Genomic DNA, 27,382 nt, shown 5'->3' with positions numbered 1-27,382 from the left:
CCAGTAGGTGCCGCCATGTCTGTAACGCCCATTTTACGGCATAGGCCTCTTTCTCCCACACTGCCCAGTTCCTTTCTGCGGTTGTAAATTTTCGGGAGGTGTATGCACAAGGCCTTAACATACCGTTCGCATCTTTCTGCATTAGAATAGCTCCTACTGCCACGTCACTAGCATCCGCTTGTATTACGAACGGTTGTGACGTGTTAGGGTGTATTAATACGGGTTCAGTGGCAAAAGCCCGTTTAAGATTTTCAAAGGCTTGTTGGCATTCAGATGACCATTGTAGTTTGTATCCCGGCCTAGGCTTTTTCCCAGGGGCCACCACACCTTTTGTTCGCAATAGCTCCGTTAATGGTAATGCTGTTGTTGCAAAGGACGGAATGAAATGTCGATAAAAGTTTGCAAAACCTAAAAAACTTTGCAGTTGTTTACGAGTTTGCGGAGCTTTCCACTCTAAGACCGCAGCTACTTTCTTCGGGTCCATCTGGATACCAGTACGACTAATTCGAAAACCTAGATAATCGATCTCCTCCCGGTGGAACTCACATTTTGAGAGTTTTACAAAAAGATGTGCGTCCAGCAACTTGGTCAGGACCTGTCTAACCAGCTGGATGTGTTCTTCCATTGTATCAGAGTAGATCAAAATGTCGTCCAGATAGACTAAGATGCCCCGATATAGGTGTTCATGTAAAATACCGTTTATAAGCTGCATAAACACCGCTGGTGCCCCTTGTAGACCGAAAGGCATCACCAGGAACTGGTAGCTGCCGAGGGGAGTGTTAAATGTGGTTTTCCACTCGTCTCCCTGACGTATCCGTACCCGATAATAGGCTTCGCGGAGGTCCAATTTCGTGAAGATTTTCCCTGACGCCAGGGTAGCCAACAAATCAGTTATCAGCGGCAGGGGGTACAACGGTTCTACGCAGACAGCATTCAATCCCCGGTAGTCAACACATAAATGTAAGCCGCCATCCTTCTTACCTCGAAAGAGGACGGGTGCCGCTAAATGCGAACGACTGGGACGAATAAATCCCCGGGCCAGGTTTTTATCTATATACGTTCGCAATTCCTTCAGTTCCTGTGGTGTCATCGAGTACATACGGGGTTTTGGCAACCGGGCTCCGGGAAGTATTTCGATACCACAATCCGTATCCCGATGGGGGGCAGGATGTCACATTCTTCCTCGCTAAATACTCGGGCGAGGTCATTATATGCTTGGGGGTATGTACCTTGTCTTGTTGTTTATTGCTGGAGAGCCACCCTCTCTTTTGTACATGGCAGTCTGAGCCTACGATAACCCCCCTCCCACCATATGTGGGAGGTTCCCACCTGTCCAACCACGCGAGCCCAAGAATGATGGGTTCGATCATCTGGGTTACTGGGTTACTACAATGAACCGGATCATTTCCTGATGGGCTCCTATTTGCAGGAATACGGGTTCTGTAACACTGGCAGTAGGTGTGCCTCCCAGGATGGACCCATCCATCTGCTCGAATTTAATGGGGGTACGAAGAGTCAGGATCCGAAGGCCCAAGCCCTCAGCTACCGACTGCCGCATAAGGCATCGAGTACAGCCTGTATCAATTAAGGCTTTTTGTTCACACTCCTTCTTAGTGACAGGATGTCTAAGGGTCACTGGTATCAGGAAGGGGTGTACAGGGTCACTTACCATAGGATCCTGCAACTCATCTCCGTTGTCGCTTTCTTCGGATGCGTCGGGGACACGAGCCGTCCCTGGCATGGTATTACTGGACCGGGTTGTCGGTTCTAACGAGGGCGTCTGCGTGGCCGCCCTAGAGCGTTCTGGTGTTCGTAGGGGTCGGTCACGTGGCGTGGTAGTCGGAACGGATGGCCGGGAAGTTGACAGTCGCGGGGCTGCGACGGGGCAGTCCGCAGCTCTATGACCCTCTTGGTTGCATCGAAAGCACCGGAACGGGCGTCTGTTCGCCTCGGTAGCGGTCGGCCCGAATGCCGGGGTTCCTCTAAACGCCCCGCGGTCACTGGATCTGCCACCTGGACCACGACGGGACTGGAACGGTGGTGTGTTCCGAGGCCTGAATTCTCGTAAACCAACGTCTAGGCTCACCGCTGCCTTGTACCATTCGGACAATCGTGGGCCTAGACCCCGGTATACACAGGCCTGTTTTATTTCTCTATCTAGCCCTGCCTGGAATTGGTGGATAAGTAATCGCTCTGGCCACGAATGGAGTTTTCCTGCCAGATTACGGAACTCCTTGACATAATCCTTGGCAGGGCGACCACGCTGCCGTAGGTTGACCAATTCACCTTCGATGACCTGGGTCCGAGTTTCATCCTCGAACCTATTGCGTAATGCCTCAAGGAACAGGCCCAGATCTGTTAACTCGCGGGCGTGTTCACTATGTAAATCGGCGACCCATTCAGCTGCCTCCCCCGTGAGCACTGCTGTGACCGCCACGACCATGGACCACTGCGAAGGATATAATCTGCCATAAAGGTCCATATGGCTTATTACCTGACTCAGGAACAGTGCCACCTTTCCTGCAGTTCCATCAAATGCAGCCTGCACAGGCGGTAATCCCCAGGGATGTTGCTGGAGGGGGGGTGCCCAGGGACCGTGGCCCCATGCCGGTAGCGGGTCTCTGTAACGCTGTTGTGGTGGCCTATCTCCTGTGCCGGGTAGCTGTCGAGGGGCGTCTCTCACGGGATCTACTCTCCTCTCTCTCCCGGGCTGTGTAGCGGCACCGGGAGTTGCGTGGCTGCCCTCGCCCCCACCGTATGAATGTACAGCCTGTCTCCGCTCTCCACTCACCCAGCGTTGTTCACGCCCCTCCAACTTCAGCTTCGGGCTGGCAAGGCGGAATTTGCTGTCAGAACTCCCACCCGCCGTACCGCCTCCCGACCAGGAGGTGGGTCCCTCCATGCTGGGCGCCCATGGCTGCCAGGAGGGCGCGTCGCGAAAGCTCGCCTCGCCAAAACGGTCGCGTAGGATCTCTAGGGTGGAAGGCCCCAGGCCAGTGGAGTGGCTCCAGTCCCCTTCCTCGTCTTCCAGCCATCGCCGTTCCCTCCAATCCTGAAACTGGGAACCGGCATAGGGCGGGGTTTGAAGACGCATCCCACCTGTCTCTGGGCCGGGCGTCTCCCGGGCGTTGCATTCGCGTTCCTTTCGTTCACTAGGGGCGCCGGCGACCCCGGGCTCATGCTGTTTCGGCCGCACCACCGGCGGGCTGGCCGCCCCATCCATCCCGGCATCAACCTCCTCCTCCGCTTCGCCCACGGTCTCCGCTGTATCCTCCGGCAGCACGTCGGCCGCTACGCCCTCTGCCATCCCGTTCCTTCCTTCACGGGGGGGCGGCTCCAAAACGGCTTGTGAAAAGGGAGAGCTGCGTCTTCCTCTCGGCTCCCCTAGGACCGTGTCCACGCTCAAAGAACACGCTTAAAGCCAAGCTGGTGTATCTTCATTTATTCGTGGCAATCAGCGCTTACAGAAACCGGAATGCAAAGCTAGCAAAACAAAGACGCAGCTGTCACGCCCTTGCAAGCGAGTCCTTATATAGTTCCTTTCAGATTACATTCAGCTGGAAGGTCTCGTACTTCCTCATTTCCTTCGGACGTACTGGGATGCCGTCACTTTTCTAGAGTGTTCTCAGAGTAGTAAGCTAACCCCACGCGACCCCATAAGGCACCCGTGCACATAAACGCCTACTCGGAAGCCTATTCCACCACCATCACCCATGTGGCTCAACCCCCCCCTTCCAGCCGGGTATCCATGTTCTGCCGGTGCATGGACATGATGTCGAGTGCTTCTTGACGCTCAACAGCAGGATTATCTCTGGACTTGATTAACTCCATAAATATTGAGCTGTTTCTTTTGATGTATCAGAAGTGGGGAGAAGTTATCTCTCCTCTTCGTAAATAATAAACTCTTGGCAGGCAGCCACTAGGTTGTTGCCAAGTTCCGTTATCATAAGGAAAAGGATTTTGCCGGCTGGTTTGGTCTTTAACTCTTGAACGTCTGTTGGTGTGTGTGCATGTGGTTGGGGACAGAACAGGGTGACAATGGGCGGTGGCGATCCCTGATAGGTGGTATTCCAGGAGGCTGATCCAAATGCCAATCAGCTGCTTGTGCTAAATCAGGCTGTGCTGAACCTGACCACGCTGTTTGCTGTTTGCTGCAAGGAGGTAAATTGCCAGGAGGCAGAGGCAGATTTTTTCCCTTGTTTTCCTCCCCTAGGTATAGTATAAGACCCCTAGGTGTGTCTTATACTTTGGAGCATCTTATAGTCCAAAAAATACAGTAGATTCCAAGGGTTACAAAGTATATTCCTGGTCATTTCCATTTTGAGGAAATTTTGGGGGTAGGCCTAAATAAGTAAATGGGTGCCCTAGGGCCATGATGGTGAACCTATGGCACGCGTGTCACAGGTGGCACATGGAGCCATGTCGGTGGGCATGTGAGCTCAGTTTATTTTCCAACCTTCTGGGCCCACCGGAAGTAGGGAAACAGGCTGTTTCCAGCCTCTGGAGGACCTCGGGGGCGGGGTGGGGAAGGCCCATTTTTCGCTCTCTCCCCAGGCTCCAAAGCCTTTCTAGGAGCCTGGGGAGGGCGAAAATGGTCTTCCGGTCCCACCAGAAGTCAGCAAACGGGCTGTTTCTGGCCTCTGGAGGGCCTCGGGGGGATGGGGAAGGCCGTTTTTGACCTCCCCAGGCTCCTAGAAAGACTCTGGAGCCTGGGGAGGGTGAAAACGGGCCCACCGTGCCATCACATGCCAAAAGCGGGGGAAGTGGGGTCATGCGCATGCACGAGGTGGCGGGGTGCATAGAATTATGGGTGTGGACACACGTGCACACGAGACACAACCCAAAGCTCCCCACGCTTTTGGCACATGATGGCAAAAAGGTTAGCCATCACCCTCCTAGGGCCTTTTCCCCTTCTGTAAGGTTCTCTTCAGCAGAAGTTATAGAGTAGGGATGAGAGTAATTTCTTTGCTGCAGAAATCACAACTGCTGGAAGAAATATCCATCTGGTTCAGTTCCAAGCCTGGAGAAAGACACTGGAGACAAAATGGAGGCTGGAGGCTGATTGGAAAGATGGTTTAATGATGAAGCAGAACCACATGGGTTTGTGATTCTGGGCAGCTGACCTCATGGAGTTGACAGTGAGGGATTTTTTTACCTTTTCTTGGGCTTTGCACTTGAGCTTCCTGTTCCTGTGCAAGGACATTTATTCTACTGGCTGTTGTAGCGGTTATGTAGAGGTCATAGCTGGCTCTATATGAGCTAAGTTAGGTTGAAGTTTCTGAAGGTGATGCAATAATTAATGGCTTTGCCCTGTTTTGACTCTTCGGTGAGGGCTAATCTGCATTTGTTCAGAATTTGCTGCAGGGAGTAATGGATTACCAAATCTGCATTTCTAAAAGCTGCCACAGCTCAGTATCTGCATGTGGGCAGGGAGGTGGGGCTCTGAGTTTCTGTCTCCCTTAAGATTTTTTTATTTCTCTTTTAGGGGAAATATTTTATCCTACCTTTTTTAATATTCCTCAAAATATTTCATTCTTCTAGGAGGGTGGGTAGGTGCTAACTTTGTACACAACCTAAAATCCTTTCTAAGAGCTGAACTAAGCAATAGTGCTTACAGCCTTTGTTTTCAAGAAAAATATGAGGCATCATTATCTATACCTGTTATATCTAACTGGATAACAAAAATGATGGAGGTTATGAATCTTTTGTCTCAGAAGAGAACTAAATTTCTTGCAAGATAACTGATTCTTTTCAGGATTTTTAAAACATATTAAATGTTTCTAAATACCCTAAGGATCTTCACAAGACAGAAGGATGGGCAGCAAATTATATGCATTTGACTCTACCTTTCTTTATCTTTATTGTGGCTTAGAGCCAGAAAATTTGGCTTCATCTAAAAGGATCCCCTTGGATGCCCTTCAGTATTTAGCCTTTCCAGGTTGTCCCATGTTGGGAGAAATGCCACTTCCCCAGGATCTGTATAATAATCTCGCCTGGCAGACTTTTTGCCTTTTTTATCTGACAGCTATCTGCCTTATATTTAGGTTCTTGAAAAAAATATAGCTAATTCCCCCCCCCCAAGGTAACTGTTTAAAGTTGGTTGATTTTTATCGATCCTCAGTCACAGGACTTCTCATCTTATTTTTTGCAGCAAAAGAGGATCTACTCTAATGCACATGTAACCAGTGGGATTCAGCTGGTTTGCACCTGTTCAAGAGATCCGGTTGTTAACTTTCTGAGCAGTTTGGTAAAACAGCTGTTGGAAGAAATCTCCTTCCAACAGCCTTTTGTTTTTTTCCACTTTAAGGGGTTAATCCTGTCAGGAAGACAGGAAGGAGATATTCTAGTGTGCCTCTGTGTGTTGTTTCTAGCCTAATCCTGCTTATCTTTATTCCCCCACTTAAGTATTTTCAGAAATTGCCTCTTCGGTAAAACCTTCTTACATTGTAACAGCTGTTAATGGTTCTTGGCAGTATGTCCAGATTTTCTATAGCCTGAGAGGCTTCTCTGGAGGTTTTTTTCCCCTTTGCTGGTACTTTTATTCCAGGTCTTGACTTTTTTAAAGGGGAAGGGTGGTTTTAAGCTTTTTACACTGCTTTAGTGGTTCCTGGCACTGTACTTTTGGGATGTATTTGCAACATGGCTGAATCCCCTCCCAGACACTCCTTTCCTCCTCCGTCCCCAATTAAGTGTGGGAGGAGGCGATTGCGGACCTCTTTCTTCCCTGGATCCATAATCTTCTCTAAATGGAGTGATCTAGCTAGTCTTTGGCTTCTTTGTTTGCTTGTTACAAAAAAGGGGGGGCTTTGGGAGGTCTCCCCCACTGATGGAAAAGCGATGAGGTAATCTTTTCGGACCACCACTACCTGCCTGATCGAGTTAAGCAATGCTGCCTAGGAAAAAAATATATTTTTCAAGCTGTGTCTTTCCCTCTTCCCTCCAACACAATCTTTCCTTAAATCTGGATGATTTCCTTTGGATATCTTGTGAGGTGAGTGAGACAAGCTGGTATCTTTAAGTGGTGCAAATGGATCTGAAGATTGCTTCTCCTGGGTGGAAAAGGATGCTTTGTCAGTTCACTGAGTACAGGAGTCTCTTGTCTATGGGGATTCTCCAGTCATCCAGATCATGGTTGTCCCAAAGATGGTTTTTTCAAGAGGCAACTGGACTTTCTTGGTTTCCAGAAGTCCAGTTGCCTCTTGAAAAAGCACCTTTGGGATAGGAGTCTCTTGCATAGCTTTGGAGTGGCCAAGGCACATGATTGCTCACTGACAGTAAGATTTAAAAAAAAAATAGGGGTAGGGGTGTGGATCGTCCCTCCAATTTGTTTTAGTTTTCGCTCATGATAATAAGGCGTAGTAACATGGCACCAGGCTTGAAGTTTATTTAGATATCTGTGGCATGTACTAATTTTATTGTGATCCTGACAAGCTTGGGAGGGCAGAGATTTGAACCTGGGTCCCCTATATACTTTGTTAATTTGTCTCTTTAGCTCAGCATTTTATAGCCCAAGTATGCCCACCCACTTTCTAGAGAGCTTAATAACCTCTCTGCTAAAGGGTTTCATTTTATGAGCAAGAGTTGGCTGCTGATAGTTATCACTGTATTTTAATTTTAATTTTAATTCCTCAAGGTGCTCTGGTACCCTGCCTGATTTGTAACTCCAGATTGCAGGTATTGCTGATGAAAAGGAAAGTATTCGGACAGAATGGTTTAGGTTTCCATGATGGCTGTGACTTCAGTGTGTATTCCCCCATTTCTAATCTAATGATTGGTATTTAGGGCAGCTTTTTGCAAGCAAAGAAGCTATTTGTATTTTTGTACAGGTAATCCTTGACTTACAACAGTTCATTTGGTGAACTTTCAAAGTTACAATGGCACTGAAAAAAGTGACTTATGACCATTTTTCACACTTCTGACTGTTGCAGCATCCCAATGGTCACATGATAAAAATTCAGATGGTTGACAACTATCTCACATTTATGACAGTTGTAGTCTCCCAGGGCCATGTGATCCCCTTTTGCAACCTTCCGACAAGCAAAGTCAATGGGGAGGCCACATTCACTTAACAGCCGTGTTACTAATTTAACAACTGTAGTGATTCACTTAACAAATGTGGCAAGAAAAGTCATGAAATGGGGCAAAATTCACTTAATAAATTTCTCACTTAGCAACATAAATTTTGTGCTCAATTGTGGTTGTAGGTTGAGGAGAGGCAAGGCCAGGCATGACAAGGAGTGGCTGGGAGGGGAGGGGTGAGGCAGGGCCAGGCATGGTGAGGAGAGGCCAGGTGAGGAGAGGCAGCCCTCAACATAAGTAACGTTGAGTTGGCCACACCCACCCAGTCACATGACTACCCAGCCACACCTACCCAGTTGGTCATTAGGGCAGAGAACCGGTTGTTAAGTTATTTGAATTCCACCACTGCATGTAACCCAACCCAAAACACTAATATTTTTTTAAAAAAATATTTAATACACAGGGAAAATTTTAATACACAGAGATTAATTTTAATATTAAATGCAATTACCTGCAAATTATCTTACATTAAAACAAATTTAGCTTTCTTCCAGCCTCCATCCACTTTTTTCTCTGATCTTTGTCTGCTTATTGGGTGTGTAACCTCCAACATTCCATATAAGGGCCTGTTGTGAACTTTATTCAAAAATGCTGTGAATGTTCTACTTTACCCCTAATAGAAAGCAAATGGTGTATTGATATCTATTGAAAATATAGGTAGTTATAAAATTTTCATTCATACCATTCTGCTTTCTTTTTACTTGTACATTCTAGAGTAGACAACATAAAGTGCTAGGATCTTTAACAACATTGTTCAAATAGAGCACATTTATAAGTTTCATAAAATTCTGCTTGTTATCTTGTTTTCTCTGAGTAAAGGTTTATACAAAAAAACTCTCAAGTATCATAAAGAAATAGCTGTCTGTATTAAAATAATATATTTCACCAAGAACCACATAAGCATGCTTATTTGGAATTACATTCATTTGGTCTTTGCGTTTGGTAAATCAGTATTCAAAGATTTGCAGCACATTTATTTTGGGCAGGACATATCAGTTCATTCTGCAGCATATTTCACTGATGATTGCTCTTCTGCTGAGCTGTGTTTTGTATACATGTTTAGAACACATGGCTGTAGAGAAGCAAAAATGCTTTTGAGACTCAGATCCACTATCCAGTTGGAGTTCAGAAGATTTTCATCTGCCTTAACAGATGTTTTTCATTTTATAATTTCTGAAAACCAGTGGATTGCACGCCTCAGTTATACGTACTTTTTAAAAACTGAAGGATCAACAAAAATAATTTCCCACCTGCCACAAGGGGATGAGTTGATAAATGAAAAGATGAAAAATTAGATAATTCCATTTGACAATCCAGTTTTTCCAGCCACTCTGGGTCTCTCAAATAGTCTAAACAGCTGGTTTGCAAATCAAATTTAGATTTTTTTCCCCAATTCGGTACTAAATGCCATCTCTAAAGAAGTATCCCTTGTACTAAACAGTAATGCCTAAATCAGAGTGGGAATTGCAAAATCCTGGCTAATTACAGAGCCAAATACTAGAGACAAGGAAACGAGCACCAACAGAAAACAAATTCATAAGTAAAAACAAGGAAATTGGGAAGATGCAGTGCTCTTTGAACAAATATTGAGATCAAGAAAATAAAGTTGCAGATGTACCCATGTTTTAAGAAAACTGATTTATCCCATAATTGTTAGGCTTTTCAGTGTCACAAGCTTCTTATTATTGTGCTAATAGACTAATATTGTCATCCATCCATCCATCCATCCATCCACCCACCCACCACATAAGTAGCAATAGTATTTAATCTGTTGCAGCAAAAAAGCAAGAAGTCTTATGGCATCTTTATTTTTATATCTGTGAATAATTCCTGGGTATTGCCCATCCAGATTGTCAATAAAATATCTTCCATACTAGTAAATGAGAACTTGTTTGATAAGTACTCTCTTGTCATAAATGTAACAATAAGCAAAACCTATAAAGAAAAGCATTTAAAAACTTGGTGAGTATTTTAAAATGAGGATTTATTTATGATATATGAATAGTTGTCTTGTTTTACATTAGTCCAACCCCTCACCACTCAGGTAAAGTTCATTTATTTATATTATGCTGAATTTTGGTTGGATGTTACTGATTTTGATATTTATTATCATACCTCTTTTTTTCTGATATTAAACCTGATTGGCGATATTTTTTTTTAGCTTTGTTTTATTGGAGATTTTCTTCTGTAAAATTAAGTTGCAATTTTGTTTCCTGCTTTTGGAAAGCAGTGTTAGGAGAAAACTGAGTTTAACATTTAAAGCCAGATCATGCCTTCAGTCAGAGGTTTTAGTTTGCTAATTTTTCTCTCTCTCTTTGCCTCCAGTAGTCAAATTGTCCAAAGTTAGTATTATTAGAAACATTCATGGTATCGTTGCTACCATAAATAAAGATAAAATTCTGTCTTGGCGATCAAGGTCCAGATTCAGATTGAGGCAAAAGCTAGGATTTCCAGGTAAAGAAGCAAGACTCAGAGCACTGGCTTGGCTAACTGCTGTGTAGACTGTTCTTTATTGTTCTCAGGCTGAAGGCTTATGCTGGGATGCTGATTCTAGGGCCTGGTTGCCAGATTCTGGCCTATTGGTGCCATGTCAAGTCTCTGGTCTTCTTCCTTTTCTTGGAAGAGGATCCATTCAAGAAGGCCATGATGGAGTTTAAAAATACACTTTGAGGAGTTTCGTTGAAATGAATGGTACAAGTATGGTGCTTGAATTTCAATTTATTGAAGATAAGTTTCCAATACATTTAGCATTTAGACTGCTGCTAAAACATTGAGAAAAATAATAGTAAATAATTTTAAATGAAAGTGAAGTTTGTGTAGAGTCTTGAATCTTTTGTTCCTACTATCATCCTGGTGGGATTTTTAGATCTTTGCATTGCTTTGAAAAACATCACTATATTCTTAACCATTTATGTTAATGAAAAACTGATATCCCCCCTCTCTAACACAAACAATATGGCTTGTCTGTCACATCTCTTAAAATCTATTGCTTGCCCTTGAATTTAAGTGTGGCTTGTACAGGATCTAGTGGAGCATGTCTCCATAATTTGTCCTAGGGTCAGTTGCTTTCTTGCATTTCTCTGTACACCTTATTTCAAATCAGAAGTAACGAAATGCCTCACTCTGTGCAGAATTTCATTTCTATTGGAGCATCAGATATAATTTCATGATCATTATACACTTGATACATAACGAGGCATTTGATTGTCCAGGTAGTTAAAACTTAAAAGTGTTCAGTTGACAGAAGTGAGCATGGATTCCTCAGCCACTGCAGGAGATCACAGCATTCTCTGACAAGCCTAATTCTGCTGTGAATACATTTCACAAACATGCAGCTAAGTTGGTTTCTTTTGTCAAGGGGTTTGTTAAGCATTAGCTAAAGAATGCCATGGTCCAGCCTGCTCGGTATGAAACCTAATTCTTCCCCTTTCTGGAGCCATGGCATGGGGTGTTTAATTTTTCTCTCTCGGTAGGGCTGCAGGCCCTCCAGTACTCCAGCCAAAAAAACCACTCATAGTTTAGTAGGCTTAGCCCCAACTTGGTTGCCAGGCAGTAAAACTAACTCTTGTCTACCACTGTGTAGGGATGGGAGGTGGGGTGTCTGATAAGAAGCAGAGAGAGGAAAGGACTTTGCATACAACACCAAAAACAAGGTCTTTTTTTCAAATGATGGATGACAATGAAGATATTTTATTTATAGAAAGAAAACATAAAGATTTAAAAGACTGAACTTTTAATTGTAAAACTCAGAATTTTCTACTGAAGAATTGAAGTAAATAAACACCATCTAATGAACCTGATAGGAATTGTTTTTTATTTTAGAAAAAAAACAAACCCCTATACAAGTGACCCAAAGGTGCTTTTTCAAGAGGTTACTGGACTTTCTTGTTTTTTCTTTGAAGATGTTTTGCTTCTCATCCATGAAGCTTCTTCAGCTCTGACAGTTGAAAAATTGCAGACTACTTTTTCATCTGGAAATCCATTCCTACTTCCACACCTATTCCCCACTAGCCTGTTAGAGCTGAAGAAGCTTCTTGGATGAGAAGTGAAACATTTTCAAAGAAAAAACAAAGTCCAATTGCCTCTTGAAAAAGCACCTTTTGGACAACCATGACCTGGATGATTGAGAATCTCCACGTGACTAAATCTCACCATACTAAATTTTACAGCTTCTTTGTCCATCCTGAGTCTAGGGCCACTTTAAGAAAAACAGTGTCCTCATATGTTTGCACTATAAGTGATGAACATCTGCTGGTGGCAGATACCATTGGAAGTTGAAGCATTGTGGGTGTGCAGCCAAGCATTCCTGAGAGTAGGACCCTGACCTAATTGGTGAGACGGTTTTATAGTTATGATAGGAAGACTTATTTACAGGAAGGACCTTTAGATAGCATCCAAGAACACATGAATGCCTAGGAAGAAGTGCAGAAAGAAGTGATCTGAGATTGGCCATCTTTTAGACAAAGAGCAGGCAAGTCATAGCCAAGAAAGGACACACATAGTAAATCCTTCTCTGTTTTACCTTCTACTGCCCCCTTGTGGTAACTAGGCTATGAACTTTAATTTGAATTTTTGAAAGATACTGTGTAGCTTCTCTGACCTATTCATATAATTATACAAACAAGTTGTATATATCAGATAATATACATCTAACCAGGAATTTTCAAAAAACTTATTTTGAGTTTTTGAATTTTAGGACCAAGCTTATACTAGTAAAGTTAATTTAATCATAGGGACTGTACAGACTTAGTGAATGTTTGTTAGGACAAATATAGAATGTGATCCTATGCCTCCATTCCAGTGGTCACTGTATATTCTATATTTCTGAAGAGTAAGAGACTAGAAACTGAATTCTAGTGTAATTCCTCTTCCACAGTGGTACCTTGGTACTCAACTGCTTTGAAACTCATTGATTCTAGTACTTAACACATTTTGACATGAACGTTTTTTCCTGGTACTCATTGTTTGTTTGCATAAGCTAGAACTTATCAGTGTTGGCTGCCTTGTGACTCACTACATTATTCCTTATGGGAAAAAATTGTTTGGTACTCATAATTTTTGGTACTCATCATGCCTCCCAGAACCAATTAATGATGAGTACCGAGGTACCACTGTATATCCATTTTCTTTTCCAAAACTAATGGAGAATGAAAAGATGCATTCCACTATTAAATACTGTGTGTTGTGACAAAGGATTGAATAGGTTTCTAATTCAATGGGAATGCTTTTAGTCCAGTTGAAACTATCTAAAATTGTTCAGCTGCGCAATATTAATATCATTTCTCATTGGGCCGTGTATTTATAAGGAAGAATAAGGTTCATAATTTAATATAATACGTGATGTAGAAAAGAATATTCCTCACTTTATCATGAATTTCAATTATGCATGAATGAAAGAAAATGCTTCGTCGTGTGATCAATCATTGCACAGAGTATTGCCTCCAGATGATTTTCAAAAAGGGTTAGATAAATCCATGGAGGAGGTCAGTTCTATCAATGGTAATAAACCACATTAATTAAAAATAAAGAACTTGCATGCCTATAGATCAGTAGTGGGATTCAAATTTTTTTCACTACTGGTTCTGTGGGCGTGGCTTGGTGGACGTGGCAGGGGAAGGATATTGTAAAATATCCATTCCCACCCCACTCCAGGGGAAGGTTACTGCAAAATCCCCATTTCCTCCTGATCAGCTGGGAATCGGGGGGGAGGTAGAGAATAGATGGAGGCGGGGCCAGTCAGTTCTCCGAACTACTCAAAATTTCCGCTACCAATTCTCTAGAACTGGTCAGAACCTGCTGAAACCCACCTCTGCTATAGATCGATACAACACTAAAGCATATCTGCATGAGGAGGAAGGGAGATAAAATGGACTGAATGATGCCAGCCTATTTGTAGGACAGCTCATTTTTAATACTGTTTTGTTAAACAAAAATCACAATTACCTCCTTATAAATAGAAAGCAAATATTTTAATAAAAGGAAGAATTTAAAATGTGACATTGTATTCTTCTGTTGCAGGCCATTCTATTATTTGATATACTATTGCCTTTTGCAGGTAATCAATAATGGCAAACTGAAGTTTTGCTTCAGTGAGGTATGGTATGTGAAGAGCCTGGAACTGAGTAATCAGGTGGAGGAAGAAGATGAAAAATAATGTTTGTGGTGTTTGAAATGCAACTCCTTTCTCCCCTCCTATGACCCCTTTTACATTTTTTCAAAAGAAATAAAGCATATCTATCAGTTCCAGGCTAGAGATTTCTCCTGTGAGGGAAGGGGGTGAATTGAGAGAATATGGATCCAGGAGTGTAAAGTCTTTCACTTCTTTTCTCAGTACGATATATTCCTGTCCACTTCCACCAAAAACTGAAGTAATGACGGCCATAGAATTCTCTGACATTCCGTAATGGCCAGTGATCATGAATTTCCTTTATCTTCTGGGTGGAGAGGGAGTTTGGTGCCCTTCAGCTGCCCTTTTATGAAACCTAAGAATTATTTCTTTGTTTTAAAGAAAACATATGTATAAAAACATGTGGAATCTTCTCAAATCATGTCCAAGGCTGTATTTAGATTATAGCAGCCTCATTTTATCCTGTTAACCTGTCGCTGGTCTGATATTTTGTTTTATTTATTTTTAAAATTTTTATGCCGCCCATCTCACTGTTACACGACTCTGGATGACTGACAATATGATAAAATGCAAATGCAAAACAAAACATTAAACATTAAAATTAACAAAAATTAGATAAGCTTAGAACCAGAATACAATGGGGTGGAGATGGGCTCGTCTTCCTAGTTCAATAACCACCTCCAATGTGGCACATCCCCCATCAGGGCCCCAGGCTACTTGGCAGAGCCAGGTCTTGAGACACTTTTGGAAGGCCAAGAGGGTGACGGCTGATCTCATCTCCAGGGTTACAATGTTCCTGTCCCTGATGTTTTCTTATTCTGAAACTCAAACTGCAATGAAAGTAAGAAACAATGTATGGTGATAATGCAGCTACTGTGTTCTTATTGCTGGAACTGTTGGAAGAAATATCCTTCTGGGTTCAGTTCCAAGTAGGGAAAAAGACACTGGAAACATGGAGACTGTTTGGAAAGATGGTTTAATGATGAACAGGATCACATGGTTTGAGTTCCGGAGCAGAATCACATGGCTTGAGTTCCTGAGCAGAAAGGGCAGAGATGCTGAGAGTGCCTTGGTTTTATACCCTCTCTGGGCCCCACCCTAGAGTTTCCTATTCCTGTGTAAGAAACACACTCTGATTGGTGGTCAGACTCCCAGGGGGCAGGGCAGTGGTGAAATCTAATTTTTTTCCCTACCGGTTCTGTGGGCTTAGTGGGAATGGCTATGTAGTCATGTGACTGAGGGATCAAAAGACAGAAACTCACTTTAACAATGTCCTGCTGGAGCAGGGTGTTGGACTAGATGACCTCTGGGTCCCTTCCAGCACTGGATTGCTGTGCTCTTTCAAGGTATCCTCTGAAGTTGCATCTAGTGCCAGGTTTGTGGTCCTGCCTTCCTCTCCTTTTTCCCTCTCTCCCTCCCTCCCTTTCTTTCTCCCATCCCCCTTCCTTCCTTCCTTCCTTCCTTCCTTCCTTCCTTCCTTCCTTCCTTCCTTCCTTCCTTCTTTCCTTCCTTTCCCAGCACCCCCCCACCCCCGTTTTTGGCCTAGCAGGCCTCAGGGAAGCCTCCTGGAATAGTAAAAAATGCTTTAAAAAGTTAAAAAAAAGTTCCGAGGATCTCATGGCACAGCTAATTGTCACAGCTGATTGTCAGAACCTTTTAAAAAACTTTTCTAAAGCATTTTTTACTACCTATTGCCCGAACAGGTAGTAAAAAAATGCTTAAAAAAAGTAAAAAAAAAAAAGTTCAGTAACACAGACACAGTTCCTTTCAGCAGTTCAACCTTCTAATAGCAGGAGCAGAAGTGAATGAACTTCCTGCCTTCTTTTATGTCTGCTTAGCACAGCCAATTAGTCATCTTGTAGCAGTTAAAGTTACAGAACATAGTTTTCTATATATTATCTACCCAACCGTAGGATAAGCATTCAACATTCTCCCCTTGGGTAGACTAATATATTTACAATCTTAAACCATACTGTTCACATGTATCTATATGTTTCCAACTTCCCTGTGCTTTTGTGAAATGATCAGCCACATTGTCTTCTGATGCACAATATACAAGTTCTATCATCTTGTTCAGTATACATTCTCTTACATTGAGATACCGAAGATCTGTATGTTTTGTTCTAGTCTTTACAGCTATATTTGTCGCCATTTTTATCGCTGCCTGATTATCTTCGTATACTATTATAGGATCTTATATATCTATTCCCAAATCTAGCATCAGCTGCTTAATACTGATCAAATCCGTACATAACAAAGATAAACAAGAAAACTCTGCTCCCATTGTAGACATACCTATCTGTCTACAGTAATACACAATGCACTCTATTCTTCCTCTGGAACTTGGCTATCTTCCTGGCATCCTCAGCATTCTAGGAATCTGTAGTGCAGAATCTGGTGGATTCTGCACTACATCCCATAGCCCTCCTTTGCGCAACAGGAGACTGCACTTGGTGGACCAGGATTTGTAGTTGGTGCCATCCATCTGTAAAATTTTGCTCTGCTTTGGTACAAGTATTCTTCATGGGTAATTCATGGGTTCATCAGCTGATAATTGTGTGAAATACTTGTGCCAGAGATTGGCTTGTTTCTTTCAAATTGGCCTCTTCCATTGAAAGACCTTCCCATTGATCAAAGCAAAAATGGTCTGGAAAAAAGTGCCTTGGGACTGAAAGAGAGGAGAATGCCTACCCCAGCCTAGGATGGCCAATAGGTGTTCTGAGGATCACAACTCCTTAAGCATTTGATTCTGACCCTAATCAAAAGTTGGTGATGAACATCAAAATTGCCATGGCTTGTAGCTACTTAAAAGGAAAAAAGTGACTAATACTGTAAAGGAGAACTTTAGGCTGTCCCAGGTATGACTTGGGGATGAGATGAAGGCAATGCCATGAATCAGAAGAGTATGGAAGAAAAAAGAGGTTGCCAGAGCATGTATATAGTAGAGATGACTATAGTTTCCCAAACAACAAAATGGAAATTAAAACAATTTCTGTATTTCATTACCAATACAATAGCAATAGCACTTAGATATTTTTTATCAGGACAACCTGATCTACCCAAATATGGGATGGAGCATACTGCTTCCACTTCCTGCTAAATAGCTTGAAATAGAGCTATACTAATCTCCCTTTATTTCTTTGTCGGTAAAGATAAATTTAACACAACAACACTTAGACTTATATACCGCTTCCTAGTGCTTTACAGCACTCTCTAAGCAGTTTACAGTGTCAGCATATTGCCCCCAACAATCTAGGTCCTCATTTTACCGACCTCAGAAGGATGGAGGGCTGAGTCAATCTTGAGCTGGTGAGACTCGAACTGCCCAACTGCTTGTAGCTGCCAGTCAGCAGAAGTAACTTGCAATACTGCATTCTAATCACTGTGCCACCACAGCTCTTAAGGAGGGCTTACCTCTGTAAAGTATACAATTGTAGTAGAAGTCATCAAGACCGGGCTCCTAACTGATTGCCTAAGCAATCAACATAATCAAGGCACAATTCTGACCTATCTACTTTTGATTTTCTTTGTCACAGGATTTTTGCAGTGAAGTGCAATAACTGTCTGGAAGCAATTACACCCAGTGAGTTTGTTATGCGAGCTCAGAAAAGTGTATACCATGTAGGCTGCTTCTGCTGTTGTGTCTGTGAGAAACAGCTTCAGAAGGGAGATGAATTTGTCCTTAAGGATGGCCAGCTGCTGTGCAGGAATGACTATGAGAAGGAACGTGAAAGGCTCAGCATTGGAAGTCCAGCCCCATCAGATTCTGGTAAGGCAGAACCACTTATTTTGTTGGAGCATTGATGAGGTAGCAAAGTTTCTTGTTAGTATCATGCTGTTTATAAGGTTTTAATATTTCCCAGAAATAGCTGTCCCTGAGGTTAAAGATCTCACCACAATATAAAAGTATGCTTTATTAAGGTGTTCATATTATTCTAGTAGTTTAAGGAAACAACACTTGAAAGAATTAAAACCAAGGGATAAAATTTATTTATTTTTATCTCACCTTATTTTTATATATAAACAATTCAAGGCATCCAATGCACCTAATTCATCCTCCTACTTTCCCCACTGCAATCCTATAAAGTAGGTTGGGCTGAGAGAAAGGGATTGGCCCAAAGTCACCCAACTGGTTTTCATGCCTAAAATGTGATTAAAATTAAAGTATGATTAATTCTTTACCTGCTTAATCCATCAATAATTCCAAACTTTCTACAATGTGGTCTTACCAAGGCACATTGGTGGCTGGTAATAAAGCAAATAACATTCTCACCCTCTTTTTTCTTTCTGTTAATGTCAGCATACAGTACTTGTATACAGTTTGTCAGAATTTTTGCTTTTAGCTCTGATCTTATAAATAAGACATCAGTTCCTTGAATTCACATTTCTAGAGGCAAAGAAGTTACCAGAAGTAGTTGAAATAATATTTTTGATCATTTCACCCCTAGTACTTCTTTTCACTAGACTTCACATATCCAATTCCTGCAACTGTTCTTCATATGTTTTAGCCTCCCTGATCATCTTGTTGCTCTTCTCATCGTAGTGAACGAAACTGGATGCAATATTCCAATTGTGGTCTTACCAAAGCATTATAAAGCAGTTCTAAAACTTCACATGATCTTGATTTTGTCTCTCTGTTAATGCTACCAATTAGCAGCTACAGCACACTGCTGGCTCATATTTAAGTGGTTGTCCAGTAGGACTCCTAGATCGCTCTTACAGTTACTGCTGTTGAGCTTAAGTACAACATATTCCATATTTGTACATTTAGTTTTTCTAACAGTAAAACCTTACTTTTCTCACCACTGAATTTCATTTTGTGGAATAGGGCCCAGTGTTCAAGTCTGTCGAGATCCTTCTGGATCTTGAGCCTATCTTCTGGAGTATTGGCTACTCCTCCTAGCTTGGTGTTGCCTGCAAATTTGATGAGTTTCCCTTTTATCCTCTCATCGAAATTGTTTATGAAGATGTTGAAGAATACTGGGTCTAAGACAGAACCTTGAGGTACTCCACTGTATCAGTCCCTCCATATAGATATAGTTCCTGTAAATACTACACGTTGTGTGCGGTTGGTCAGCCAGTTATGAATTCATCTGGTGGTGATGTTGTCTAACCCACATTTTTCTATCTTACCAAGTAGTAGGTTATGGTCTATTTTACCAAATGACTTACTGAAGTCCACAGCATTTCTTTGGTTGACTAATTTAGTCACTTTGTCAAAAAAATATAATAAGATTTGTTTGGCATGGTCCATTTTTGACAAACTCGTGTTGGCTTCTGATTATAACTTTGCTTGTCTCTAGGGCATAAATCTTATATATCCACACAATTTGTGTGACACAAACCTCAAGAGCAAAATACAATGAGCCAAAGGACAAAGGAAGTTCAGTCTTACAAATGGTTCTTTAGATTCTTGAACTAATCAGGTGCTTTCTTGATGAGTACTTATCTAATTTAGATAGTACTTATCTAAATCATTATGCCCCCTTCTGGGTAACTTATTCTTTTCTATGGAGCACAGAAGACAAGAAGGAAAAGACTTCTGAGTCTGGAAATATCACCCCATTACCTCACTGTTAATTCCTTATTGACAGATTTGCAAGTAACTTTGGAAATATTTGAGATGTTAATGTGAAGTATTTCAATCCCATGAAAGAAGAATCTGATTTAGAGCTGCTTTCCTGTTCAGATGTTATTAGCTATTGGACTTGATGCTAGAGGCTGGCCACACCCATCATCTGCATCTCCTATTACTGCCTGTCATCCTTTTGAGTTTCCTACTCACCCCTATGTTAGAATTCTGTCTCTGGTTTAGGATCTTAAGAGGTGAAGGGGAAACCAGGAGGAGATAAGAAGATGCATATTCTTTTTTAAGAGCTGCAAAGTAAAAACTTGGGTCTCGTAGTCAATAGAAGCTTTTCAGCAAAGCTGGAATCATTTTAAAGAAAGTGTAAATATGGATTCCTGTTTTTAGATGAGTTGTGTTTTATTGCTTACTTTGGAAATGCCAGTTTTAACAGGAATGCATTATTTGAAAATAATAGTCCCATCTAAAACAGAATCAGCAAAATACTGCCATCTTCTGGCAAATATGTAGTTTTCTGGCTATCAAAATAAAGTAATAGGATAGCTTAAAAATTAAAAAAAAAAATCAATGAAGAAATAGAATAATTTCCCCCCGGTGCTGGCTGAGACTCTTTCAGTTGCTAGTAGCCTGGTTTGCAAAAAATACTTTAAAACTAAACTTTTAAATTACTTTAAAAATTACTTTAATACAATTGTACCAAGCCATCTCTTGCCAACTCTGAACAGGAATTGCATCCTACTTGTTAGAGTGAAGATGTTCACTGTAACATCTTACCACTTCATTGGTCTTTAGGGCCAGCATTAATATTCCTATTCCATATTAGGTAAAGGATTTTCTTAATGATACTACTGTCTTATCCATTACTTTGCCATTTTATATAAAATCCATCCAGATTTAATTATGCTAATTAATGCAATGCAAATAAAAAAAGTTTTCACAATAATTGAGCAGAGTCTCTCATCTTTGTGCTTGTGATCAGAAACAACATTGTTATTATAATATAAACAACCATTGATCTCCATCATTCCCAGTTTCACCGGGTATTCCCTCATCCTTGTGGAAGATCAGCCCACTGGATAGAATTTTGATTTCAATTTATGCAGTATGTCACCATTGCCAATTTGGTATTCTTTACTTAAAAATACCCACTTGATTTTGGAATTATTTGCATATAATTTAACAAATCCTAAAGCACTAAGGTTCTAAATGGAAAGCTTCTTGGAATTTTCCAGATTCCTGTATGAGGCTCAGCATTTCCACAGATTGTCTTATTTTGTTGCATACACTGTTGAAAGCACATTTAGTTTAGCAGCAGACTGTAACTCAAAACAAAGTAGGAATGCACATATCTGCAAGCAAGAATAGACCTTCTCCAGGATGATTAGTCAGCTTCCCCAGGCTATGATACGACAGCAGATTCCTGCTTGGTCAGCATCTTTCTTTACAATCCCATTTTGAAACCAAGGGATCAAGTAGCAGCATGAAAACTCAGGACCATCTTTGTGAGAAAATGAAGATAAAGCACAAAATACTGGAAGCCATATGTTCATAATCTGTAAAGCCCCTCGTTCAATGATTCCCTCCTCTGACCCCCAGTGGCCAAGCCTAAGCAAACAGAGGCCTGTGAAAGAAACACCTTCTTTCCAATTAAAAGTGCACTAACATCTCTCCTTCCCCTAATTCTCTCAAACCAAAGAATTTTTTCATCTTTTTCATGAATCCAGTATTTCATTGCTTTCCCCTATTGAGCCTTGAGGTCAGTGCAGACAATGTACACCGCCTGTTGTCCTTTTCCATGTGACATAAGGAGGAGTTTTAAAGATTAATTAATTCCTGCCCTGTCTGTGGAGGAGGACTTGAAAGACAGAGTTAATTAAAAGTATTGCTTATGTTAAAGCAGAATCAACTTTCCATTATTTGAGGGGATTTGGTAAGCAGGTGTTTGGGGGTGTTGAAGCTACTTTTTTTTCTTTGGACAGGATTCTCTCAGCACCATTTTTCCAATTGGTCATTTTAAACTTTCTCTGTTTCATGCTTCAAATGCAGTCAGAGGTGGGAAATATTTTATCACTCTAATTCTCTGAGTTGAGCTTCCTCAATCTTCCATTTTCCAGCTCTCAACAATCTCCTAGGCTTGTTGGGAGTGATGGGAATTCCAAATCAGCACAGTTGCAGGGTAATAAGCTTGGACAAAGGAAATACAGCAGGAATAAAGCCCAATTTTTAAAAGAATACTGAGGATAAGTGTTTATTTGTTTTACTTTAAAACCTGGTAATTGTATTAAAACAGCTACAGGATAAGCCCCAAAAACACATTTACAAACTTGCAAATAGTTTGTAAGAGTTTAAAAGAGAAGGAGTTTAAAAAAGTAAATGACCCTAAATGAGATAACTGTATGCAAATAGGCCAGAATAAACTTCCTACCTACAGCCATTTGCTTCAAAAAATTATCCCTGCCTTGCATTGGGGTTTTTAAAAGGGATTTCAGTGCAATTCAGTTTTTTTTTAAAGTTTCCACACGTGTATGCATTTCTAAATTCAAATTAGAAGAGCCACTAATCCTAACATGCAACTTAATTTTAAATTCTTATTTACCTTCATTTAACGAATGCGATATATCCAGTTATTCCTGGTAGGGCTGCCATGTAATTCTTCAAGATCAAGAATTGGAAGAGAAAAACCACTAATTCCTTTTACTTCCAGTTGCCTCATGTTGTTCTGTGTTTTGCATTCAAAATAAATTGAATGTCTGAAAACACATTTTAAAAAGCTATTTTTTAAAATTAAAACAGTAATCTCATTTTACCAATACTTTCATATATTCTGTAATTTTTACAATGCTATTTTTGATTCCATGCAGACTTTGTCTACATAGACTTAAAGTGATATTAACATGGTACAATGGAATGTACTCAATTTAGATTGCAAGTTGGAGTTAAAATTTGAATGTGTCATGTGTTTGTTTAAAACTACATTCTCTGAATGTAGACATCAGTCATAATACAAAGTGATTTATAAGATGATAAACATATTTAATACTCTTTCTTCCTCCTGTTTCCCTGACAACAACACACCTGTGAGGCGGCTGCATACCAACATGTACACACAACATGTACTGCACAATACTTTATTGGAAGTAGCTTCCCAAATTACATCTGTGTTCATTTATTAAAGTTATTGTGCAACATTTTCAAGCTAAAGATTTTAATTATAACGATTTGTGAATTTTATTGCAATGGGTTGTTTTCATATTATAAGGTAAAAGTGATGATGAAGCAAGCTTCTGCAAAATGGAAGAGACTGGGAAAGCATCTGAGGAGATCAGGGGTCATAAACGGCCCAAGCGGCCCCGGACAATCCTAACCACACAGCAACGCCGAGCATTTAAAGCATCATTTGAAGTATCTTCTAAGCCATGTAGAAAGGTACATTTTAATAATTAGAAGAGATTGGAATCCTATATGTAGGATCTGTTATTGTTGGCAGTTTTTACTAACTAAGGTCTTTGTATCCCAAGATACTTATAGAGATTGATGTTTCCATAACTCATGCATATTTTGATCCAAAAACAATATTTCTTTATATTTCTAATTTAATTTATAAGGGTCACTCCATTCAGCGCAGACTCTGGGCAGCATGCAATTAAATCTAATGCACCGCTTCTGTCCTGGCTCCATAAGAAGTCATTAAAAATGCAGTAAGTTCTCCTCCACATTAATCTGAAACCCAACCAAAATTGGTCTAGATTTTCTATTTAGATAAGTAGAATAACTAATTCTTTAACAGTCATCTGGAGTTATAGCCTGCCTGCCTTTTCCTCAATATTGCCTAGAAAGATTGGAGATTGAATTAAAATAGATCAAATGATGGCTTCTTGACGAGGGGATGCACCAAGGAGATTAAACCACCTCTCTCTCAAGAATGATGGATCCAACCATACATCACCTCCTGGGAGGCTTTAACTAAGCAGGAAGGGCATGGATCTAATAAATAAGTGGCCTTACTGACAGTCTCAAAGAACCTCTCTACCTCTTTAGGAGTCTCTTCTATGTCTAGATCAAACTTTAAATTGCCAGAATGAAGCCACCTTTTTGGTTTTGTCATTCGCCAAATATAAGTCATTATTGGTACATATTTGTAGTAGTAGTCAACATACCAGCAAACCTGGCATTTAAACAGGACCACTGTGGATCTAATGACCTGGCAACAGGATGATACTAGGAACTGGAAAATGTCTATGGAGATTCTCAGTCATCCAGGTCATAGTTGTCTCAAAGGTGCTTTTTCAAAAAGGTAACTGGATTGTTTTTTCCTTGAGGAGGAAGAAGGCATTTCGCTCCTCATCCAAGAAGCTTCATCAGTTATAATGGTGGGGAGATGGAAGGATAGGTACTGACAGTTGAGACTGGATGGTGTAGAGATGGAAGGATAGGTTCTGACAGGATGGTGGTGGTGGTGGGGGGGAATGGAAGGATTGTTTTTCTTTGCAGTCATCTGGTTGTTAGCACTCTCTCTGAGATCTATTGAGGCCACTTGAGGGTTTATTTGTGCCCTCAGGGTCATCTGAATCAGAGTGCAAATGATTATGGAATCTTCCTGGAACTGCTGAAAGGGTTGCATTATAGACTAGAGATAGGTGGTGTCGTATTCCTCCACCTTTGTTGAGAGAGGGCTGTTCAGTTTTAACATAGATGGACTCCTTTACCTCTTTCAAAGCAATAGTCTTCTCTATCAAAAATGTGGACTTTGCTGTCTTCAAAAGAGTGACCTTTGTTTTTCAAATGCAGATGGACTGCTGAATCTTGTCTTGATATTGCGCCATGCACTTGTGAAGTGGTTGTTTTGTTTCACCAATGAACAGTTCTGCGCATGTCTCACTACATTGTACTGCATATATCACATTGCTCAGTTTGTATCTGGGTGTTTTATCCTTGGGGTGGATAAGTTTAGTGTGTTCTTGGGTTAAAAGTGTTCATGTATATTGTGTTGGTTGAAAATCCTCCTGAGTTTTTCAGATATTCCTACAATGTATGTGTCACAAGTAAATGCCTTATTCTCCATTATGTAAATAATATATGAACAGTGTGTCAGGGGTTAACTTATTCTTCACCTCTTAATATATTCATACTTTACCACTCCCATAATTAGCTCCACCCATTGTATATATAAGGAGCTGCATACGTTCATTCTGTGCTTCTATCTGTGAATATTCAGTGAATATAGAATGCCTTATGTAAATAAAGAGAGATATATTTGAACTCTTAATTCTTGAACAATTTATTGAGTCTGATCTTGAAAATATCGCAACATTCTGGTAGCAGAGGATGGTTAAATTGACTCAATAAAAACTTAAATATGTCTAAAAGAGATAGGCCCAACACCAGGGCATACAGCAAAGAAATGGAAGCGGATCAAGAAATAATAGATGAGTCCACGAATGCAATTTCGAGAGAATCCGAAGAATACACCACAGAAGACGAAGAAATAATAAATGAAGATGATGACCTAGAAGAAAACGAAATAGAAAACAACGAACTCAGGTCAGAGATACTAAAACTCTTAAAAAGCCAAAAGAGCGATGATAGTCTTATCGCGAACCTCCAAGATATACTAAAAAACAACGGAGCAGCGAGAGAGAAGTACATCGCTACTGAAAAACCAAAAGACTCAAAAATAGTAAGTGATATGAATACAGATAAAAATGCAGCGAAGAAGAAAACCAACAATCCCGCGCAAAATTTCGAATGGCAGCCATCTTGGTTTCAACAGACTCCTAAGATGAGCGAAGCAGAGCCAATCAGAAAGCAAGATTCAAAATGTCTGGCGCGAAAAGCCTTACTCGATACAAAAAATGAAAAAGTATATACCTCAGAAGAATCAGAAACAGAGAACGAAGAAGATTCGATGGACATGCAAGTAAAGTCAGCAATGAAAACGCTTTTTGCTGCATTTGGACCGAAACTGAAGATTACTAAAAAATCAACAAAAAGACAAGCAAGCGAGCCAACGCCTCAAAATCTACCCGCTCCTATCCAGACGGCGAGAGCACCGACACCTGAACCCAGAGAGCCCTGCAGATACCACCCCACGCCGCAGACTGATCCAAGAAACAGCGCCTTCAACAAAAAAAGACGAATGCCTGCTATCGCCAGGACTCCCAAGATCGAACCGGAGACTGATTCATCGGAAGAAGAACGAAGCGAGGGAGCTGCAGCAGCGAGAACCTCTCACGATGACTCCAGGAACGAAATGAGCAACGCGCATGCGCGGGACTACGCAGACAACCCAGGAAGACATGAGATACAGAGAGAACCATGCAGACTCGTTGCGAGCATCCCCACGCCGTTTTGCAACTTTCGACATTTGCAAGACCACGGACTACCCCCGGTTGTAAGTAATGGACCCAACAATGTTGGGAATTTACCCAATGACTTCCCAAAGCTGAGAATAGATGGCATTAATTTGCAAGAATGGTATCAGCAGCTCCAGGTTGTCTTTATGAAAGAAAACTTACTGTTTTTTATTACTAACCCCCCAAAAAGACCTTGGACTCTAAAGATAGATTGCCTACATCATAGAGCATTTTTCTTATTAATTTCAAGTGTGTCTCCTGCCATGTATCACAGTATTAAGCAAAATCTGACTGTCTCAGAAATTATTCAATGCATGTTTAATTTGTTTCACAGTGAAAGCGTAGCCACTACCACAAGAATGTCTAAAGATTTCTTCTCTTCTAGGATAAAGCCAGGGGTTACCATAAGTGAACATTTAATATCTTTAAACAAGATTAGAGCAGAACTGCATTTAAGGGGGGAGGTGATTTCAGATCAAATGATGAAAAGTGTTATCATCAATTCACTTGACCCATCATGGGATAATTATATGTCACACTTAGACACAATCAATCTAGGATACTTATCCATAGAAAGTCTATCCAATAAGTTAATAGCTGAAGACAATTCAAGGAGAAGTCGTTATAACAACCAAATAGAACACAAACAATTTAAAAGGGTAGCATTTCAAGAAAGATATCATGAAACATTTAGGTGCCACAATTGTGGGTCCAAAGAACATAACAGGAGGGATTGTCCCAAAATTCTAAGAGAAAGACATAGGTCAGAATATAGAAATAGGTACAAAAACAGACAGTCTTCCATTGATAGACTTAGGCATAGAAGTCCACCCAACTATAGAGAACATAAAGGGGGTAGAGATAATTCAAAGGATAGAAAATCTGGATCACTGAATGGGCTAAACAAACATGACAACATTAACACACCACAACCAGAGAACAATAATTGGCTTATTGATTCTGGAGCAACTAATCACACTACTAATAATAAAAATATATTATCTTCATTTGTAGAAGATAAATTTGTAATCAAGGTAGCTAACCAAGAAAAAGTTCAAGTTATAGGTAGAGGGAATGTAACCTTGCCTGGCCTAGGAAAAATAGAGGGGGTATTACTAATACCTGAAATTCCTCATAACATACTTAGTGCTATAAAACTAAGCAGAGATTCTGACATCAACATTGTGTTCTCAAAAGGAAAAGCAACATTAGAAAAAAAACAATATAAACGTAGGT

At 40.9% G+C, this 27,382-nt stretch overlaps 1 protein-coding gene across 1 annotated transcript in view; it reads left to right on the top strand.

Moving 5' to 3' along the window:
* LMX1A (LIM homeobox transcription factor 1 alpha) overlaps window positions 1-27,382 on the top strand; it is a 71,197-nt gene that overhangs the window by 28,116 nt on the left and 15,699 nt on the right. Inside the window, exons 4-5 of the mRNA XM_070941043.1 lie at window positions 17,743-17,975; window positions 23,053-23,219. Coding sequence (XP_070797144.1) covers window positions 17,743-17,975; window positions 23,053-23,219 — 400 coding nt within the window. The remainder of the gene's footprint in view (window positions 1-17,742; window positions 17,976-23,052; window positions 23,220-27,382) is intronic.

Source organism: Pituophis catenifer, unplaced genomic scaffold, assembly GCF_029215685.1.
Source record: "Pituophis catenifer annectens isolate HBS135680 unplaced genomic scaffold, rPitCat1.0.hap2 SCAF_3, whole genome shotgun sequence".
Lineage (NCBI taxonomy): Eukaryota > Metazoa > Chordata > Lepidosauria > Squamata > Colubridae > Pituophis > Pituophis catenifer.
The sequence above is the reverse complement of the archived record's forward strand: the minus strand, read 5'-3'. Positions and strand labels throughout refer to the sequence as shown.